At 35.2% G+C, this 23136-nt stretch overlaps 2 protein-coding genes across 16 annotated transcripts in view; both read left to right on the forward strand.

The window, feature by feature from the left end:
* Positions 1-5008, forward strand: part of ganc (glucosidase, alpha; neutral C) — a 43744-nt gene extending 38736 nt beyond the window's left edge. For all 12 annotated transcript variants that reach the window (XM_021467473.3, XM_003200376.7, XM_073927768.1 and 9 more), the window contains 5 exons: positions 55-129; positions 219-332; positions 4164-4276; positions 4377-4477; positions 4600-5008. In XM_021467473.3, the coding sequence (XP_021323148.1) occupies positions 55-129; positions 219-332; positions 4164-4276; positions 4377-4477; positions 4600-4706 (510 nt within the window). In that variant the 3' untranslated portion in view covers positions 4707-5008. The remainder of the gene's footprint in view (positions 1-54; positions 130-218; positions 333-4163; positions 4277-4376; positions 4478-4599) is intronic.
* A 2702-nt stretch (positions 5009-7710) lies between these two features.
* Positions 7711-23136, forward strand: part of capn3a (calpain 3a, (p94)) — a 41083-nt gene continuing 25657 nt past the window's right edge. For 3 of the 4 annotated variants that reach the window (XM_017351625.4, XM_017351626.4, XM_017351627.4), the window contains exons 1-7: positions 7711-8028; positions 12487-12556; positions 16308-16426; positions 16494-16627; positions 20170-20338; positions 21742-21825; positions 21906-22000. In XM_017351625.4, the coding sequence (XP_017207114.1) occupies positions 7777-8028; positions 12487-12556; positions 16308-16426; positions 16494-16627; positions 20170-20338; positions 21742-21825; positions 21906-22000 (923 nt within the window). In that variant the 5' untranslated portion in view covers positions 7711-7776. 4 annotated transcript variants of the gene reach the window in all.

Genomic DNA, 23136 nt, shown 5'->3' on the forward strand with positions numbered 1-23136 from the left:
TTGTACTGAAAGTGAAAGTGTGTTCATAAGAGATATTGTGTGTGTGTTTAAAAGCTGTGGTACGACACAAATACATCAGAAGTACACAAGGGTGCCAGAAGTCTGGATGTACCAGTGACTCTGACCACTGTGAGCGAATCACATTACACCTCTGATGCTGCAGTCTACTGAGCACTAACTGTCTTACAGGGTTGTTTATAATGTATTTTCTGTATTAGGTGCTTGTTTTCCAGCGCGGGGGAACAGTGGTGCCTAGGAGAACAGCTTGTGGATCTTGTACAGCAGACCTACAGCATTATACAATCACTCTTACTGTGGCTCTGGACATTAAGGTGACCGAACTGCAAAAAAATGCTTCTTTTACTTCTTGTTTCTTGTCTAAATATCTAACAATTCCTAAATCAAGAGGCATTTTCTAGATAAGTAAAAATATAGTCTTGTTTTCTGAAAAAATATGTCAAAATTAAGTGAGTTTTATTCTTAAATCAAGCTAAATATTCTGTCAATGGGCTAAGCGTAATATTCAGGCCCTATCATACACCTGGCACAATAAGGTGCAAGACATGTTTGCCCCTATGTGTTGCTACTATGCCCAGGCTCATTTCCCAGACCGTTTGAATAGTGTGAGTGCTCTGAATCGAGCTCAGGCATGGTTCACTTGGCCAGCCCTGTCGTAGTTTATTATAGACCAGTGGCGCCCCCAGAAATTTTCTTAGGGGTGGCCAGAAGAAGCCGCACCAAATCTTGGGGTGGCACACAAAAAAAAATAATGAATTCAGTGTAATGTTATATTTGTGTTTCTGGTAAATAAAATAATGTAGTAATTATTCATTTAATTAATTCTACTTGAAATATTGCAATTTATTCTTTGAAATAATCCAGCAAGGACATGTGCAAACCAAATAAAAATCTATGTTTAGTTTAAAAACACTTTTCATATACTGTATAAATAACTTCTTTTTTTTTTACGTGCCTTTATTGTTCATCATACGGTATATGCCATGTCTAAAATTAATTAAGATTAATGAGTTTATTATTCCCAGTGATGGGTTGCAGCTGGAAGGGCATCCGCTGTGTAAAAAATGTGATAGATAAGTTGGCGGTTCATTCTGCTGTGGTGACCCTGGATTAATAGAGGGACTAAGCCAAAAAGAAAATGAATGAAAGAATAATGAGTTTATTAATTACCCAAACAAATGAACAAACTGAACAAAAGGCATTACTATATACACACTCACTATACCTAATAATATAATTTATCCATATTGCTTTTTGAACCATTTTATTAATGCAGCTTCTTCTATTGATATACTGTACCTTAAGGTAAATATTACATAGCCATTGCTGTCTATTGAAGGTGTGTGCGTGCTGTCAACGACGATCGGGGAGGGTAGTGGCGGTTCTAGTTTAAATGATACCCTGGGCGAACCACCCTATACACCCCCCACCTCTCTTGAATTGTTAGATTTGTTATTCAATAAATTTAACAATTTATTTATATTTATTCTAAATAAATACAATTAATATTAATATACAATTATTATTCTAAATAAATAACAGAAATCAGTCCTAAATATTAATGGAAAACAATAACTGGAGTGATATGCCAAGATCACTTAAGAAACCTTTTTGATGAAAATTAATTATGACAATTCTAAAGAATACAAAAAATGTATTATAGAATTATCTGTGGTCTTAGACCAGACCATGGCTGAGAAATCATGTTATGAAGTCTTACCTCCCTGACTCATTATCCCTCCTTTCTGCTTTAAAGGCATGCTTAGTGAAAGTATCATCATCATCATCATCATATTATATAAACTTTAGTCGACTTTCAAAACTCGCTGCGTGCCGACACCTCTGCACAAAAGGCTGTTACTCCGGTTTCACGGCGCATGAGCGGTGCCTATTTTGTCGGCGTGCATGCAAACAACCAACCGGGATTCACACAGGAGTGCACGAGGACTTTATGGTTGTTTATGAGCGTCAAAAGTAGCAGATCTGTTCAGCCAAATATTTCACTGCCTCACTCCATCCCAAACTGATATAGATAAATAAATCTCCACTGTGCTGAGCTAGAGCACTTCTCCTCTGTTAAACTGAACAACTCATTATCAATGACGTAAGCGTGCTCAGGCCCGAATGTAATGTGAGTGCGGGCCGTCGGGGAGACGGGAGAAGGGACAAGTGTGCTTTGGCCCGGTTCAAGGCAACTGTACATAGTGTGAGTACGCCCTTAATTTTCCCATTTTCCGCCACATTGTTTAAATAGTAAATCCATTTTTGCTACTTTGTGGGCTCATGGGCGTGCCAGTCTAGAATGTAGGTGTGTTAAGGCGCATTGTTGGCACGTTGTTATTGTAAGGAACTAAAATAGACTGTGCAGTAGACCGGCTGAGAGCAGGTCTAAAGTTCAGCGCAGAGTGTTGTGCGCCCCGCTCATTGCTTAAAACATGCGAGATGCACAGCAAATACCTTTACAAATGAAAAAGGATGAATGAATTAAAGGATTAAATTATTACAAAAATGATTATTTTCTACAAAAATATAAAAACCACCACCTCCATGCCTTCTTCATCTCGGGGGGCTTTTTCAGTTTATTCACGACAATTTGCTTTTGTATAATGATTTTATTATTAGCAGTATTATTTATTATATGCAGATTTATATTTGTTTTATTAAAAACAAGCTTAGATTTGTCCACCTGTCAGGTTTTAGACATTATGAGAGATAGGACATGTGTTTGGCTCTTTTTATTTTGTCCATTGTTCATTTATTTGATTGCTGTAAATTAGAACTGAATTTAGAAATGGTTTTGAAACAAGTCTTTGTGCTTAACAAACAAAATTAATTATGTAGGCTAATGGATGTTTCCTCCGGGTGCTCCGGTTTCCCCCACAGTTCAAAGACATTTGGTACAGGTGAATTGGGTAGGCTAAATTGTCCGTAGTGTGTGTGTGTGTGAGATGGGTTGCGGCTGGAAGGGCATCCGCTGCTTAAAAAACGTGCTGGATAAGTTGGCGGTTCATTCCGCTGTGGCAACCCCGGATTAATAAAGGGACTAAGCCGACAAAAAAATGAATGAATGTTTCCAGCTGTCAGTTACTTCAGTCTGAAATTACAGGTGATTGAAGAAACATAATAATAATAATAATAATAATAATAATAATAATAATAAATGAAAAGAAAGAAAGACAATAAAAAACGAAGTGTATATATAAATACATGTAGACATTTCCACCAGTGAAAAGATTCATTATAAATAATAATAATAATAATAATAATATACAAATGAAGATCAGAGTAAATGATAAATTAAATAACTATTAAAAATGAAATATTAGTAGGGCAGTTGAATTTTTTGTTTAGACATTTAGACTAGAAACAATACAAAAAATCTCAAGTAAGAAAATATTTTTTTGTAGCGCATTGAAGTAAAAGTACCATGTGCTGCCATAATATATCGTCTGATTGTCATTTTGTTGAATATCATGGAATTTTAAGAGTACTATTTCAGATATTGAAAGTGAGGGATTTTATTTTGTCCCAATAAAAGAATATAATGTTTTTATATAATATATATATATATATATATATATATATATATATATATATATATATATATATATATATATATATATATATAAATATATATATATATATATATAAAATATATATATATATATATATATATATATATATATATATATATATATATTTTTTTTTTTTTTTTTTTTTTTTTTGGAAATTTATTTTATTTTCTTTTTTTTTTTTTTTTTTTTTTTCATTTTCATCAATCATGGTTTCCCATATTTTGCCTACTGTTACAATTAGTCAGTTTTTTTTTTTCCATTATAGGGTTAGTGTAGGAATATTTTACAGTTTGAAACCAAAAATGAGCAGTCTGTCAGGTGAAGAGCCGGAATCAGAGATTCAATTAAAAGCACAATTAGACATTTTGTGCTCTCCGTAATGCACTTTTGCGCATGCGGGTCAGTTTAAGACCATGATCTGTTCATCATCACCGCCATGCAAAGACATCAGCTCTGAGAAAAAATCAGATTTGAGCACTAAGCCTCGCAGTGTGAATGTAGCCTTAGCTCCGTAGTTCCTTAGCATTAAACATAATTCCATCTTTTGACTTGTTTTGTTTCGCTTTACAGGGCAAAGCTGATGGATTTCTTTATTTGGATGATGGCCACTCTTTTAATTACAGAGACCAGATGCAGTTCTGTCTGCGGCGCTTTAGCATGCAGGCCGGCAGGCTTGTCAACAGGTAATAACCCAAGTTACATCACTTTATTTCCTTCCTGTTTTGTTTTAGGTTCCGTACCATTGAGTATTCATAGACCTCAGAACGTCATTCTCCTTTTCAGCTGTGCTAACGATAAAGGCTTGTTTGTCTCTGATGACAAAGTGGAAACGGTGGTCATTCTTGGTCTGAAAAGTGTGAAAAGGAAACCCAAGCTCAAATCAGGTGGGAAGAGGCCTAAAATGTCCTTCCATGTTAAGTATTAGTAGATTACTACATATATAAATGATGTGACGGTAAACAAAAGAGACGCTCGTCACTAAAACTTCTTTTTTTTTTTCTTTAAGGTGCAAAGAGGACATCGGTCATGTTTGAATTTGACAAAAAACGAGGCGTATTAACATTAAGTGGTTTGGAACTTGAAATATGCAAAGACTGGGAAATAATAATATAGCCATGGTGTTTTTTGGGGTGCTGTTTAAACCTCACGGCAGTTTATCATTGCAATGATATGTTATAGTTGTTCATTGTAATTAAATCAGTGGTTTAATATTTAAGATTCCCTCCAAAATGATTTACTACCTCAAGTTATTTTAATAATAATGTGATGACATTTCAGCTGTTGGGTTCTTTTATCTTTAATTTGATATAAAACTGTAGATTTGACAACATTGGAGGGACAAATGGGTTTTGAAAATATACAAAATTTGCTGTTAAACGTTTTGATTCCTAAATAAAGGATTGTCAAAGAGCAAAGTCATATCTTTTATTCATTAGCGATATACAGCTATTAAAAAAAATTGAAGACCACTTGAACAGTCTTATGAGTATGGTTTTGATTTAATTTTGATTTATTTATTTCGAACAAGAAAAAAATTAATTATTCAAAACAATTCTTCAGACAAAATACATTTCATTATGGTCGATATGGAGCAGGATGAAGTGCAAGCTTATTATTTTCCCCACTCCATTACCACACACATCATTCGTCTCTTACTTTAATTTATTTCTTCATTTACTTGTCTCTTCTTTTTACCTGAGTCATGCATGAGCTTTACATGAGAAATACGTACATTTTTTGGCATCTTTGACATATTGTATGGTTAATTCACTATTTGTAGATTGACATGTCATAACATAGACCTATTGCAAACAGCCATTAACTTAAATCATTGTGTTCTTTTTTCAATCACCTCTATTCATCAACATATTTCTTTAATAATATATTTTTTACGTTTTTTATACATTTTCCGTATTTTTACAATCACCATTATAAATCATTAGATTCCTTTAATAATAATAATTATATATATATATATATATATATATATATATATATATATATATATAAATATTTTATTACTTTTATTTAATATTATTTGTTTGAGTAAAATTTCATTTTAGATTTTTTTTCTTCTAAACATGGAATTTTGCGCTGTTTTCAGACACATTTATATTTATTTTTAGACAATACTGCCAAGGATTTCAGAAGAGTTAGGAAATCAGTATTTGATGGAATAACCTTAATTTTTTCAAATAAATTATCAAATTCAAGTTTATTTGTAAAGCAATGACTATCATTTCAATGCAGCTTTACATAATTTTTATGGTATTACCTTAAAATCTAAATCAGAAAAAGTTAAGGTGTCGAGTTTTCCTTGGACAATACTGCGCTCAATCATACACAGTTGAAGTCAGAATTATTAGCCCCTCTGAATTATTACCCCCCGTTTATTTTTTTTTCCCCCAATTTCTGTTTACCAGAAATAAGTTTTTTTTCAGCTCATTTCTTAAAATAATAGTTTGAATAATTATTTTTTTTTGAATTATAATTTTTCAAGACCCTTCTATACAGCCTTTAAAGGCTTAACTAGGTTAATTAGGTTAACTAGGCAGGTTAGGGTAATAAGGCAAGTTATTGTATAACGATGGTTTGTTCTGTAGACAATCGAAAAAAATTATAGCTTAAAGGGGCTAATAATATTGTCCTTAAAATGGTGTTTAAAAAATTAATAATTGCTTTTATTCTTGTCGAAATAAAACAAATAAGACTTTCTCCAGAAGAAAAAATATTATCCGACATACTGTGAAAATTTCCTGAATCTGTTAAACATCATTTGGGAAATATTTAAAAAAGAAAAAAAATTCAAAGGGGGGCTAAAAATTCTGACTTCAACTGTACATACCTGCAGTTAAACAACTGATACTTGCATATAATATATTTTCAATTAAGTGATCATATCATCAAAATTATTAAGTACAATTTTTTTGGTGTATCACTTAAGATTGAACACCCCACATTTGCAATAAACACCACACGTTTGCTATACTGACTTGCCGTTTTCAGAATTTGTATATTATTTTTTACTTTTTTTTTGCTAAAATGTGGAAGATATTTTATCACAATAAAACAAATGACAATATTTTACTGAATAAAATGAAAAAATGGCTCACAAATCAAGACAACACTGATTTTTATTTTGCTTTAACTTATTTTAATTAGTCAAGTGTTGACTAAACTTTTTTTAAGTTAACTATACAAAGTTTAATGTCATATTCTTAGTCAGTTTTATTGATGTAAGTTGGGACGACTAGAAAAGTTTGAGGTTTGATTCAACAAAAAAAATAAGGCAGAAAGATTTTTACAGTGCAATGATAAATAAAATTAATCAAAAGAAATTGTTAAAACGTTGATAATGTTACAGAAGATTTCCATGTCAAATAAATGCCTTCCCTTTAAACTCTACATTCATCAAATAGTCCAGAAATTAAAAGTAATTGTATTAAAGCTTGTCAGTTTCCATTCAAAGGTCATAATAATAAATAAATGAGCACCAAAAACTGAGTCGTGCATCACAGAAATTAATAGTAACTTCACTCACTTTTTTTAATTGTATTTTTATACTTTTAATTCCAATTATATTGTATAATATTAAAATTTTAACTGCATTTTGGAATTTGCGAATTCCAAATTTTTGAACACAACTAAAAGCTACAGAAAACGATGATTGATTTCCCACAAAAATCCATAAAGTCACATAAAACGGGGAGTTTTGTAAAGTTATGTCAAGCCTGCTGTCTTTATGCTGAGAGTGCTCAATGCCCAACTCTATTGAGACCAGGTTTAAAGGCTGTGAATGCCTTCTGCTGAGGCAGGCCATCTCACTGGCCTCTCTTTGCAGGCCTGCTTTCCTTTGTGTCACCCTACAATGATGGCACGAGCGCCCAAATGTCGCCCAATACTCATTGTTTGCCAGCCAATGGGAGCAGCCCAAAGAGAAGACTGTAGCAGTTTGTGTTTGTATGCAGGTAGCGTTTTTGGAGTGTGTCCACAGGTGCTGTTTTTCTTCTAACCCTGGTTTTTACTCCGTGACCGCACCAAAAGGCACGTCATTTGGCAAGACGACCAATCACAGGTCAGCTGTTTGAATTTATGCCAGGGATTTTTGGGGGCTTGCGAGACTTAAGTTGTGGTGGCAAAAGCCGGTGTTTTCAATCCCTTAAAAAAAAAACAGTGAGACAAGATGCCCTATACGCCGTCTGGGTTCTTCTGCGACCGTTTAATTCGGGAGAGGGAGAGAAGGGATGGCGAAGGGTCGCTGAGCAAACCCATTCGCTTCAGTGGCCAGGACTACACCCTCCTCAAGCAGGAGTATCTCCAGAAGAAGACCCTGTTCGAGGACGAGACCTTCCCTGCTACTGTGGACTCTCTGGGCTATAAAGAACTGGGCCACAAGTCTAACAAAGTCAAGAACATCGTCTGGAAACGTCCCAAGGTAGGAGGCAAGGGAGCTTATGTGGGTTTGGATGGATTTGGACTAGCATTAAGGGGTGGGACGTGGACAAACAATGTAAGAGTTTGGTATTTTAGTGGAGTTCATACAAATTACTCAATAATCTGTCAAAAAATTACTAGATTGAAAAAAAATTCTAGATTGAGATGGATGTTGAAATGGCTCATGGGATGGATGGATCTTTTTTTGTAGATGAACATTGTTCTTGGCCAATGATAATGCTTAGATTTCTAAACTGGTAAAGAACTGAAAGTTTCAACTTTTTTGAGTGCTGATGCGGTAAGATGAAGAGATCAGATGCAAAAGCTTCAATTGCCACCTAAAATTACTTATAAAATGAGAATTCTTCTCAGCCTCCAATGTTTACATTGTTAACTCACTTTGAAGGGATGAAAAGTAATTATTCATTGCCATAAAAGTGAAACTACTAACCCTACACACAGGAGCCTGAGAAGAAACTGAGGTGGAATTTAGAGGCTTTTGCACATTAACTCTATAAATGTGAATTATAGATTTTTGCAGGGTATACAGAAGCCTGATGTAGATGTATTTAAAGTTTTTGTGGCAAATATTTATTGAGTATATGCCATGTAAAAGTCGCAATACTGAGAAATAGTTGTATTGTGAGATATAAAGGAAGTACTAATCAATTCAGTTCATCTTCATTTCGATAGCGCTTTTACAATCTAGATTGTGTCAAACATGGAAGTTCTTGTAAATTAAATCTGGGCCAGTTTTTTAGAGTTGAAGTTCAGTTCAGTGTGGTTTAATTTTCATTGCTGGAATTCCAAACACTGAAGAGCAAATCCATTGATGCACAGCTCCACAAATTCCACTATGAGTAATACCAGAGTCCCTTTAAGGCAAGTCATTTCACTCGGCGGCCATCTTTGAAACACCTCTCAGGCAGTATACTGGGGGCATTCTGTCTTAATGGGGAAACATTTAATTCTCCAAAAACTACTGGTCAAGCTTATGATTGAATTTCATATTAGTAATCGCAAAATAAAAAAAACTAAATAACAACTGTCTCATAAGTTTTGTTTCTAAATGTTCGAATCACACAAAATCTGCAGAAAGTCACGTCTGGTCCAAGCCCCTCCCCTCAATGATTGGCTATTGTACTAGAAGGCGGGCTTTATTCGCCATATAGCGATCGACGATTGGCTCCTGTACTGGAAGGCGGGCTTTATTAGTCATATTGACCTCTACAATTTTTTTTTAAAACAATACAAGTGACATGTCCTGTGTTTTCTATAGTCTTTGGTAATACCACAGAGCATAGAATCATCAAGAGGCAACACTCTAGTGTAATTTGGGAAACTAGATGGTGCGGCGGCCATTTTAGAATTAAAATTCCAATAGAAACAAGAGCATATTATAAGTCTGTAAAATAAACTATTAAAAGTGCTGATGATTGTGATAGTAAGTGTTATATTGTCATCTTTCAGGTTGTATCTCAGCTTTAATGCACTTTTTAAATAAATAAATAAAAACAAAGCAACTGCTTGCCACCGCGACAGCAAAAAGTTCCAATGGACAACCGACCGCTTTCCAAAATGGCGGAATCCAGGGCTGTTGCTGGGCGCTGCTGTTGCAATAGAACGTTCTGTTGAGAGTCGCCTCTTGGTGATTCTAATCTCTTTGGTAATACTCACAGTATACTATGACATATTTGAACAATATTATGTGGAAAAGTCACAGTTATGAAGAAAGAGTCACTTCGGGAGATCTAAAGATGGCACTGCCAGTAATAAAGTTAGACTATAATATATTTAGGTCAATTAAGAGGAAAAGTCTAAGTTATGAAAAAGGAACTGTTGCAATTACGATAAGTAGGTTTGTCACACTGTGATAAAGGTGTAACTGCAAATACTCTGCTGTAAGTAATACTATGTTGAAAATGAAAAGGAATAGTCACATTGTGAGACACGAAGTCACAACATTGAGAAGTAATTATTTTGTCAGATAGTCGTAATTACAATAAATAATTACATTGTAGTATACAGTTGAAGTCAGAATTATTAGCTCTTCTAAGTTATTAGCCCCCACTGTATATTTTGTCCCCAATTTCTGTTTAACAGAGGGAAGGTTTTTCTTTAACACATTTCTAAACATAATAGTTTTAATAACTCATTTCTAATAACTCATTTCTTGTATCTTTACCAGGATAACAGTTAATAATATTTTACTAGATATTTTTCACAATGCTAGTATTCAGCTTTTTTAAAGGCTTATTTAGGTTAATTAGACAAGTTAAGGTAATTGTATAACGATGGTTTGTTCTTTAGACAATCAGGAAAATAAATATAAAGGGGCTATTAATATCGACCTTAAAATGGCTTTTAAAAAATGTAAAGCTGCTATTATTCTAGCCAAAATAAAACAAATAAGACTTTCTCCTGAAAAAAAAAATATAGGAAATACTGTGGAAAAACTCTCTGTTAAACAACATTTGGGAAATATTTGAAAAAGAAAAACAATTGCCATAAATAGTTTGAGAATTTGAGAATTGTCACATTGTGAAATATTAAGTCTCCGTTTTGAGTAACAGTCACACTGTTGTAGATAAAATAAAAAATTACAACAAAAAAATTGCATTGTGAGACTGATGACATTGTGTGACATAAGATTGCAAATGTGAAATAAAGACTCAAACAAAACAACAACACATACTTTTACAATACTATCCTGAAAGATAAACAAGCAACACATTTAATTACTTTTATTTAAAAAAAGTGGCTCAAGATTGTGATATACTACTTTTACAAGTAACATAAACCAATGCTGATAAAGTTGCTGAGAAAAAAAAATCTAACTGTGAGATTTAATGTTTTAATAATGTAAGTCAATATTCACGCTGTAAAACATAAAGTTAACAATCATGAGAAATAGACACCTTGTAAGATACAAAGTCTCAATTACAAAAAAAAGTTGTGTTGTAAGATATAGGGACCTATCATACACCCGGCGCAATGTGGCACAAGGTGCGGTGCAATAGTCTTTGAAAAAAAAAAATATTAAGGATATATATAGGATATAATAAGAATATATATAGGATATAAGTATAAATGATTAAAATATTACAAAACATATTATTTTCTAGCCTATATAAATATGAAAAATCACTGCTTTTATGTCTTCTTCATTTCGGGAGGCTTTTTCAGTTGATTCGTAACAATTTGCTTTTGTATAATGTTATTATTATTGGCAGTATTATTTATTATATCCATATTTATATTTGTTTTATAACAAACAAGCTTAGATTTGCCCACCTGTCAGGTTTTAGACCATATGGGGCACAGCATGTGTTTTAGGATATAACTCAGGTTTTTGAACACACTTCGTTATTATTGTTCATTTATTCGTTTGCTGGAAATTAGAACTGAATTTAGAAATAGTTTTAAAATGAATATTTGCGCTTAACAAACAAAAGTATTTATTTATAGACTAATTGATGTCTGTGCATGCGTAAAGGTTTCCCTATCCAAGAGTGAAAGTGAAAGTGATCCATTATCTCTCATTCTCACGCAGTAGATGCTCTGTTTAACAGTTTTCTGTTAACTGTTTGCTAGTGAAATGCTCAGTGCTTCCACTTAGACTTACTTTACATCCTGTAAATAGCGAATGCGCTCTTGGTGCGACGCAGCTGGCTCTTAAAGGTAATGGGAGATGAGACTGTAATTGGTTTATTCTCAAAACACACCTATAACTCATTAAGAAAATAAACTCAACCCTATTAGACCATGCGCCACGGCGCAAAGCAGATTTTACCATCCTTAAATTAGCAAAAATGCGTTTTGACACGCCCTGAAAGCGTTTGCGCCCTGCGCTTTGTGCTCTGCGCATGAACCGTCAAAATAGAGCCCAAAAAGTCATAATGATAAACAATCAAATTAAAGCCACAATTCTAAAAAATAAAATCACATTATGGAGTAACAACTGTGACATAATTGTGAGAAATTATTAGTGTGATATCTAAAGTCACAGTTAGAAGAATTAGCCACACAATGAGAAGTACATTCGCAATACACAAAATAGTCATATTGTGAAATATAAAATGACAATTGCAAGAAATAAAGTCAAAATATCGCACCATGGATTATAATCTTCCCACTAAGACAAATGAAATTCACTTTATCGATTTGTGCTGAGACAACATGGATTAAGTTAATTTATAAGTTTTTACAAATTTAAGTGGATTGAACATAAATCAATTGAGTTTTTCTAATAAAACTCAAGAATTGTGTTGTTTCACTTAATTAGTGTATTATTACCATTGCTATTTTCACTCTAGGACTTCCTTAATTGTAGCTTTAAACCTTGTAACAACTTTCCTGACAACACATTTGTCAGTCCATATATTCATCTGTTCTTCCGAAACCTCAGTGAACCAGTAATAAACCAATGACCTAACAATATTGTATGTGTGTCCTGCAGGAGATCTGCGATAACCCACAGTTCATTGTCGGAGGCGCTAGCAGGACTGATATCTGCCAGGGAGATCTGGGTAAGATTATCTCCCCAACACATTAGCACAGGTGTCAAACTCAGTTCCTGGAGGGCTGCAGCTCTGCACAGTTTAGTTGCAAATAAAACACACCTGATCAAACTAATCGAGTCCTCCAGGCTTTTTTGACAACTACAGGTAGGTGTATTGAAGCAGGGTTGGAACTAAACTGTGCAGGGCTGCGATTACAGGGTTTATATGGGTGCTGCGAAATACATGATAATGCTTGAATTGGTGCTTGGATAAAGTGCTTGAAAATGTAATTGAATTACTTTCATAACTATATATGTCACTAAATATGTAATAATAATTAACAATATAAATTAAAATCAACCTTTTTTGCATAAAATAAAAGTCTTTTTTATCTGTGACTTTTGCTTAAACAGTGGGAGGAGAGAAAATGCATGGAGAATGCCAGTTCATGAGTGAACAAAGCATTAAATGAAAATAAATTGGGTAGGCTAAATAGTCCGTAGTTTATGAGTGTAAATGAGTGTGTATGGATGTTTCCCAGAGATGGGTTGCAGCTGGAAGGGTATCCGCTGAGTAAAACATATGTTGGATAAGTTGGCGGATCATTTTGCTGCGGCGACCCCAGATAAATAAAGGGACTGAAAAGAAAATGAATGAATAAATAATGTGATGAAGAAGTATGTATACAGTTGAAGTCAGAATTATTAGCCCTCCTGTGAATAATTTAGCGTTAGCGCATGCAATTAATTTGAAATATTTAACGCTTTAAAACAAAGTACGCAATTATTGCAGTTGCAGTTTTTTCCCCTGTTGGTGTCCACGTGTGTTCAACATGCAAAGAAATATGGATAAGACCAAGGTAACATTTTTAGAAGGAAAGTTTTAGTATTAAAAATTAACGTCGCATTACCAGGCTATCCAGCGTTTCCTCCAGAGTTTCATCTAATTTCGTATATGTTTCATTTTTAATCTTTTCGACTTTTGTTTTAGTGGAATTTGAAACCACATGCCTTATGGAAAGAAAAACCTCCACAATTTGTGCCTCTGTGGTCCTTTAAGGTAATCAAAAATCGCTGCTTACATGGTAGACTCTTAATGACAGTATTATCTCAAACATATAAAAAATTGGAGTATTGGTGTCCATGTAAAGGTACTTAGAAAGTCCCAGATGTTGTTGCAAGCTGTCAAAGACATCGCATTCCTATTCCTTTCAGATTATTCCATGCGCCCTTAAATATTTCATTAAGTTTGACATGTTTCCCCCTTAAACGCAACTTTTGTAAGGCGTCTGCTTCACATTGTCAGAATCCTTGTAAAATGTAGCCATACTTTAGAACACTTAGTTTAAGCAAATTTGATGAACGCGATCATGCGTGTTGATGAATCTTGAAGGGAGTCGCTCACTGGCGGCCCTGTCCTGCACGGGTTGTGTGTGTGTGTGTGTGCGCACATTTCCTAGCAACAAGAACAAATGCATAAACATCGCAAATATCCACATACATATTCCTCAAAGTTGTTTAAATGTTCAGAGATGGTGTGACCAAAGTCCCTGTAAGAATTAGTCTTTGGTGTGACACAACCTGTGGGTGCCTTTGATGTACCGGTTGATACTTCTTATGTCCCTGTCGCAGCACCAGTGGCAACAAAATTAGTCACCGAAATTCATCTGCTGATTCGGTGATTCTGCTTGTGAGAGCAGTGGCGTAGCGGACGGGCCCGCAGGGCACGCATCGCGGGGGGGCCCCGCGCGATTAGGGGGCCCCGCGTCGTCGCGATTTTCAATAAACTGTTGGGAACAACTGTGGTCGGAACCAAAGTTCACACGTCTGTGTTCTCTGAACACCTCTCAAGCGGTGGACTACTTCATTCTGATTGCTTGCCGCCAATGTTGCCAACTTAGCGACTTTGTCACTAGATTTAGCGACTTTTCAGACCCCCCTAGCGACAAATCTAGCGACTTTTTTGTGTGTTATTGGAGATTTTTTTAGACTGTCATTTTTCCATACCGTACCGTCCCTACTCTTCTCAACGAGCTGCGTGTGATGCCGCCAGTCCCTCCCCCGCCTCACAGCACTGACAGGCGGCCCAGTCAGTCCTCGTACAGCAGCCTCTCCCACCTGCAGCCCGAGAGCAGATCACCCCTCTGCGTACCGGCGACAAATGATTTAGCAAAGGCAGTGTGAAGGTATTTCCCTTGTACAGTCAAACCGATCTACTTCTACTTTATTTTAACAATTTAATTGGACCGTTTATTCTTTTCTTGTTCACACAGATATTTTAGTGACAGTTTCTGAACTTGTCTGAGTTTATTTCATATGAGAGATTACTGCACATTCACTAACGTTACACATCTATAATGATATACTGTATTCAAACAGCAATAAATGTAGTTAAATAAACATGCTTATATAAAGTGTAGTGCAATTATAAATACCCCTTTATTAACCATATGCTGTTAAACAGAAACGGTAGAACGTGATGACGTCAGTGATATGCAAATTGACGTATGACGTACCCCCCCCTCCTCATCATCACGGGGCCCCGTCAGCGATCCCTGCAGGGGGGCCTTCGCATTTTGCGCTACGCCACTGTGTGAGAGACTGTTCTCACTCTCAGCTCACATCATTCAAAAGTAAAGGTGCCCCGATAATGTCAATAGACTGGACTGTCTTAGCACCTGGCTGAATGTAAAGGAGGACTAAGCAAAATTGTTTCTCCTTTATAATTAATGTTCTCAACTCACAGCAATACAACTTTTACAATGAGTGCAATTGTTTGTATTCATTACTTTATTATTATAATTTCCATATTTGCAATGCCTGTAATTTGGCATTTTTTTTTGCAGTCCTCTTAGAGTCCAACATATAAATATTTTTTTCTTTTTTGGCATTGATTGATTTGAAATTTAAATGGCATTAACATGCCTGTATTTTTATTTCTGTAAGACATATGTCTGTCAAGCCAGGATCTTGATGGTTTATTGTGGGTATATTGTTTACATGAAGAAATCTGTGATACAAGTTAAACAAAATTTCTAATAAGCAATTAGATTTTGAATTTAAATAGTTTTTGTCTTGCCTTTATGTTAATTTTACATTTGAATAGCCAAAATTACTTTTATTAATCACAATTAATTTTCAAAAAAAGTGACATTAATTAGTTAGACAGCACTAGCTTTTATATATTTGTATTATTACCCCCCTCAAGCAATATTTTCTCTCCAATGGTTTACAGAACAAACCACTGTTATACAATGATTTGCCTAATTACCCTAACATACCAAATTAACCTAATTAAGCCCTTAAATTTCACTTTAAGCTGAGTACTAGTATCTTGAAAAATATCAAGCCAAATATTATGTGTTGTCATCAGGGCAAAGAAAAATAAAAAAAATAATTAGAAATTAAACTGTGAACATCAACATTACAGACTGTTTTCCTCAATGTATAGGCAGTAGTTTAGGGTCCCATTGCAGCTTTTTGGCAGTAAGCACCTCTCTCGGGCCCCCATATACACAGGACGCTTCATATTGTGTTTACTCTGTTGGAAGGGAATCCAGCTAGCAGCTCTCCCTATTGTTTTGATCCCACATGAGCCATAAAAGAGACTAAAAGCACAAAGGTTGCTAATACATAGAGTAGATTACCAAGCTGGCACGTTTCCCTGGACAGTCTGAAAATGCTGAGCTCAGCAGTGTAGGCTTCTGTTTTACTGTAATAGCTCTATATTTACACTTGCAATGAATGTAATGCGGAATACTATTTTCTGTGCATTCTAGGTGACTGCTGGTTGCTTGCAGCCATTGCCTGTCTGACTCTGAATGACAAGCTGCTGTATCGTGTTATTCCTCAAGAGCAGAGCTTCTCCGAACAATATGCAGGAATTTTCCATTTCCAGGTTGGTGCCGTTGAGTAAATTTGGTGTCTGAATTGACTTCTGCATTAGAGTTGATTTCTGTTCTCAGTTCTGGCGATATGGGGATTGGGTGGATGTTGTGGTTGATGACCGCATTCCCACCTTCAACAACCAACTGGTGTTCACCAAGTCTGCTGAGAGGAACGAGTTCTGGAGCGCTCTTCTGGAGAAGGCTTACGCTAAGTGAGTGTCTGTGGGGGATATTTACCTCATTTGTAGGAACATTAGTTCAACTGTGCTATATTGATATTTTTTTATCCATTTAGCCAATCCTCAGATCTTGTGGGAGCATTTTTAGCATTTTTAGCTTAGCTTAGCATAGATCATTAAATCAGATTAGAAAAAAGATTTTTTTAAAAAGAGTTCTGCAAATGTTTTTTATTTAAAGTTGAAACTTCTGTAGTTTCATTTTGTACTACGACTGTAAGAAAATTTTATATTTTTATTTTCTGAGCTGATATGGCTAGGAACTTTGTGAAGTTTATTTATAAACTAATTTTGAGAGTACTAATGATTGACCATAGCTGGACCCACATTGGCTATCTCATGATTTACCAATCAGATGAATCCGAAACACTCATAAACAACCACATTTAATTACCTTCTCGATCTTGTTTTTTAAGAATCCGCCCATCTACCGCGACTCTACATTTTTCATAGCATATTTCAGGGTCGGGCTGCTCAATGGTTAGCACTGTTGCCTCACAGCATGAAGCTCCGGTTTCCCCCACAGTCCAAAAACATGCGCAAGTTTATTGAACAAACTAAATTGGCCATAGTATAGTAGTGCAAGAGTGTATGGGTGTTTCCCAGTGTTGGGTTGTGGTTGGAAGGGCATCCACTGCGTAAAACATATGCAGGAATAGTTGACGGTCCATTTTGCTGTGGCAACCCCATTATAAAAAAGGAATGAGCCAAAGCAAATAAATTCAGAGGAGCTTTCGAGACCTACCTGAGCTCAGACTCCCCCTCATCTGATGAAATGGGAAGGAGCCCCGGGCTCTGTCCCAGGACAGTACGCCAAACACACTTTAATTATTAATCATCAGCTAATTAATCAACACATGCTAGCAAAGTGTTGAATCATGCTAGACACACGCTAGCAGTGTAAAATCATGTTTCATGCTAGAAACATGTTAGCAAAGTGCTAAATTATGCTAGAAACATAATACAAAGTGTTAAATCAGCTAAGTGTAAACTCTTAAAGCTGCAGTGGGTGATCTGCCAAAATGCTAACCGGTGAGCATATTATCTAGGACTGCAGGGGAGGGACGGTTTTTAAAGCCACGCCTCCTAAAATCGCAAACGCACAAACCGCAACATTACAGCAGACAACCTGCTAGTTCATGTCATTCGCCAGTCAGAAATGTAATTAGTGTTTGGCCAGTGTTCCGACGATCTTTGCTACCTCATCAGAATGTGCTAGCGGTAGCTCAATCTGTCATGTTTCATCTAAAAAAACAGAGTTAGCACATCTTTTCAGCTTCAAATGTCTAGCAGAATGAACTACCTCCTTAAAGAAGGTTGTAAAAACAGTGGTAGTGCATTTTGTCAGCTTCAAATGTCAATCAGAATGAGCCACCACCCACTTTTTTACTTATATAAAACTAATGTAATAAAAAAAACATTAAGGCAGTCTATCACTCTGATAGACATTTGAAGCTGCTATGCTTTTTCTACATTATTCAATAGAGTAGTAGTTAATTTCAATTGATATTTGAATCAGACAATATGTGCTACCCCTGTTTTTACATCCTTTAATGTGGTAGATCATTCTGATAGACACATGAAGCTGACAAGATGTGCTAACCCTGTTTTGGTACATAAAACATGACAGATTAAGCTACTGGTAGCACATTCTGAGGAGGTAGCACAGATCGTCAGAACCCCAGCTGCGTGCAGAAATTACACTTGTTACTAAGCCATACATGCTATTTTAGAGTGAATATTCAGAATATCATGGTAATCAATATAAGGAGGCTGTTATTGTTCAAAAATGAACCAGTGTAAAGGTAAAAGCAACTTCAGCTCAGTAAAGCAGGTTAGGCGGAATAGCGCTATTGACTGATGTTTTGTTGTTAAACTAAATAAAAATCTACATTACTGATGCTGTAAAATGTCCCTCATGAAACAGAAAATAGTCACATCAATCTTTCACCAGGAGAATTCAGTGGTGAACTACACTTCTGTGCATATAACCCATTCATAAAACAACACAATCTACATTAGCATTGAGGGAGTTTAAAACAGAATATTACCTGTCTAACAAAAATACTTTGGCCATGGTGGGGTCTTTCCTCCAGCATGCTAAAGAAACTCTATTATTGATTTAGGATTTTTAAGTTTCATTTCAGCATTTGATTTTACCGCAACTGTGACTGTCTTGTGTGCATGTGTTGTGAACGCGCAGTGCTCATGCAGGCGTGCACACCCTAATATCGGATCTGCATGAAAAATATGTGCAGAAGCCAAAATCTACGTTTGTTGACAGACAGTTTGAGCTACTTATCGGAAATATGGGAGATGTCGGCCTGTTAATATTTACTGGGGTTAACTTTTTTTTTTGTTTTATGCCTTTCCCAGAATATAAAAATACATATAAACAAGTTTAGATCATTTACTTTATTCATTACTACTGGAATGTGAAGAGACTTTCAACCAGCACAACAAAAAATGTTTGTGAAGACGATCACCTTCTGCACCTTAAAACTCTCATTCTGGTATAATAATCAAGGAGCTTTCCTGCCATACCATGGCTGCAGTAGGCGCAATAATATTACGTAGCACCTGAAAATAGTCCAAAGCTAGGTAACTAGCTGCTTAATATCATTATGGCTTTTGTAGCCATGGTATAATAGGGTATATTCCGAAGCATGCTAATGGGACTTTTAATTTGCCAGTAACCTGGGTTAAGCGCTTCCGGCGAATTGTACACGTATAAGGTCTGTTTTCTCTAAAAATCAGCGATCTCCACTAGCTGAGTGATATTCGACATAAAGTAAAGTCTTAGATTGTACAAGAAGCACTGCATTAAATCTTTGTGATCTGAGCATTTATTGTACCCCAGTATATTCAATGGAGCTTCTGCGCTAGCCTGCCAATTCTGACGGGCGCGTGCGAGTAAACAGCTTTTTGTTTCGTTTTACACTTGAGCAACTAAATGAATGCCAAAGTTTATTTAACTGAATGTATTTTAATGACATTACAACATCGATGCTGTAAAAGGAACTGTATAAAATGGAAAAAAGTTCACAATAACTGGTAGTTTATCAACGGAAGTTTATCAGTATGGAAAAAACACTAGCTCGGCATATACCCTATTAAGTTGACATACTTGCAAAGTTACTAATAGTCAGTATAATATCTATTAGGGGACCTTCAAAACAAAGCAATGGGTAAATTTAGTAGATAATCTACCAATACTCTCATGACTAGTAGAGGGCATGTGGTTGGTTATAGTCTATGCAGAATCTATGCAAAATAAAAGTCTGATGTTGTCATTTTAAAAATCATTCCTTCAGCTGTTAACATGTTTTAGAGATTTTACTGATCCACAAACCGTTCCTGAGAATGACTCTAATCTAATATTTCACATATTATTATTTAGCATAAGCAAAATTCTTCTTTTTGGCCTTTTTAAGTATAATGTCCAAATAAGTTATACAATAACGTAAGTACAAGCAGGATGAATTCTTTTTTCACTTACCATTGACTTTCCTCTTCAGGCTTCATGGGTCCTATGAGGCCCTGAAGGGTGGAAACACAGCCGAGGGAATGGAGGACTTCACTGGTGGAGTGACTGAATTCTACGAGATGAAGGAGGCGCCCAAAGAGCTGTATAAGATCATGCAGAAAGCTCTAGAGAGAGGCTCACTCATGGGCTGCTCCATTGATGTGAGCTTCCTCAATCTACTACATTTATCATTCACTTCCTGCTGTTTCATTTTGCTGGCTTGAGATAGCTATTATACTCTTATGCACCTTAAACTTCTTCTAGACAATTTGCTAAATTATACTTAAAAATTAAATTTAAATGAATTTAAAATCCTGCTAGAAACATGCTAGCAAAGAGTTACATCATACTAGAAAGATGTTGGAAAATTGTTAAATCATGCTAGGAACATGTTAACAAAGTGTTACATCATGCTACAATCATGCTAACAAAGTGTTAAGTCATGCCAAAACATGCTAACTAAGTTTTAAATCATGCCAAAACATGCAAGCAAAGTATTAAATCATAAAGAAACATTAAATTGTTGAATCATTTCCAGCGTCGTCTTAGCTGGTCAGGCTGGGAGATGAACAGCTAAAACCAGCTTGACTTTCCTAACCAGGCTGGGAGCCCAGCCAAAACCAGCTGTGTCCAGCTTAAACTTGGCTGGTCAAGCTGGTTTTAGTTTGTCTTAGATGGTAATTTTCAAGCCTGACCAGCTAAGACCAGGCAGGAAATGGCTGGAAACCAGCCTGGAAATGGCCAAAACCCCTCTATAATCAGGCTTGTCAAGCAACTTAAACCAGCCAACCAGCTTAGGCTGGTTTAAGCTAGATTTTTCAGCAGGGAAATATTAGCAAAATGTTAAATCAAGCTAAAATCACCCTAACAAAGTGTTAAGTCATAATAAAACCATGCTAGCAAAGTGATAAATTATGCTAGAAACATGTTAGCAGAGTATTAAATCATGATACAAATATTAGCAAAGTGTTAAATCAGGCTAAAATCAACTAACAAATTATTAAGGCATTTTAAAAACATGCTAGCTAAGTGATAAATCATACTAGAAACATACTTGCATGCTTCATGGTAATGCTGGGTTAGCGAGTTGTAATTGCCATGTCAGTCTTTTTTAGTTAGAGCAAGATGGTAATGTGACTTCTTATCATAAAATGTACAACTTAATGGTTATGTATGGAAATGTCATATATTCTGTCATAAATGTACAATACTGTTGTAGTTTGTAGATGCAATTTAGTTTTATTGTAACTAACAAACAAGAACCATTGAAACATCTAATTCATACCTTAGACACACATTCATTAAATTTACCTTATAATTTAAAAGCCTAAAAACAATTTTGAGTTTCTCTGTCATAGTTACATACGGCTTTATGGTGGTTTTTATGTGCTTTCAACTTATAATTATAATCCTTTCACCATGACTTACACCACAATAGCAATGTGTCAAAAACATGCTGCTAGCTTGAAACTACTTCAAATTGGAAAAAAAAATTATAATCTTTTTAAACTTTACATTTTAATTTTAGTACACTAACATAAAGTGATTCAATGTGTACCCACAGTCTCTGGTTCCAGCCCGCTTTGAAACTCGTACTGCGACAGGTCTTGTGAAGGGTCATGCCTACTCTGTGACCGCTGTTGAGGAGGTAAACATCAGCATTTGGCACTTCGCATTCCAGATTTTAAGTTGAATCTTTATGATATTTGTGACGTTGTGTGTCTGCAGTGTAAACAGAGCCAGCAGAAGGAGTCTAGAGTGCGTCTGGTGCGTTTGCGTAACCCCTGGGGTCAAGTAGAGTGGAATGGACCATGGAGTGACAAGTGAGTATCTGCTTATTTTTAAACTTTAAACTTTATTTGTTGCAATGCCATTTTTGTCTTGGAATTGAGTTTACATATTCAATTCTGAAGCTTACAATACAGAAGTACGACTTTATTTCTTGCAGTTTATAGCTCGTTTATATTTTCAATCCTGTAAGCTGTACTTTAAGACTACTATTTTTTATATCAGCTTGGAAAAGGTTAAGAATATATATATATTTTTATATATATATATATATATATATATATATATATATATATATATATATATATATATATATATATATATATATATATATATATATATATATATATATATGTGCATTATCACACGAGTAGCAGTGCGATAGGCTGTATATCGGCACTGGTGGGAGGCATGCAATGCCTTAGTGCCCCCACCAGTGCCCATATACAGCCATATCGCACTGCTACGAGTGTGATATTGCGTTATTACAACAGTTTGACGGCATAATTGTGTTTATAAAAACAAAATCAAACACGGATAGTTTCAAAAACCCTTTTGTATGTGGAGCTACTTCCACCTTGGATTCAAATCATAAGCTGACAGTTAAAACAGTTGAGCAAGCATCTTTTAAACTTTAGATCTGTAGTGTCTGCTTTTTGCTGGCTGTATGCCGAGTAATACACAAAGGGTAAAGAGGCAGTAGGAGTTCTGATATTGCAGAATATCGCACGTCTATCAGCCAATCAGATTTGAGAACCAGACAGAACTGTTGTATATGTATATATATATATATATATATATATATATATATATATATATATATATATATATATATATATATATATATATATATATATATATATTACTTTGTATAGGACAGAAACACCTTGCTAGAAACAGGCTTGCAAAGTGTTGAATTATGCTAGAAACATACTAGCAAAGTGTTAAATCGTCATGCTAGAAACATGCTAGCAAACTTTTTAATCATAAGGTTAGAAACATGCTAGCAAACATTTTAATCATGCTAGAAACATGCTAGCAAAGTGTTAAATCAATCTAGAATCTTGATAGCAAAGTGTAAAAGCATGCTAGAAACATGCTAGAAAAGTATTAAATCATGCTAGAAACATGCTAGCATATTGTGCCAAAAACATACTAGCAAAGTGTAAAC

Source organism: Danio rerio, chromosome 17 (genome assembly GCF_049306965.1).
Source record: "Danio rerio strain Tuebingen ecotype United States chromosome 17, GRCz12tu, whole genome shotgun sequence".
In the NCBI taxonomy this organism is placed as follows: Eukaryota; Metazoa; Chordata; class Actinopteri; order Cypriniformes; family Danionidae; genus Danio; species Danio rerio.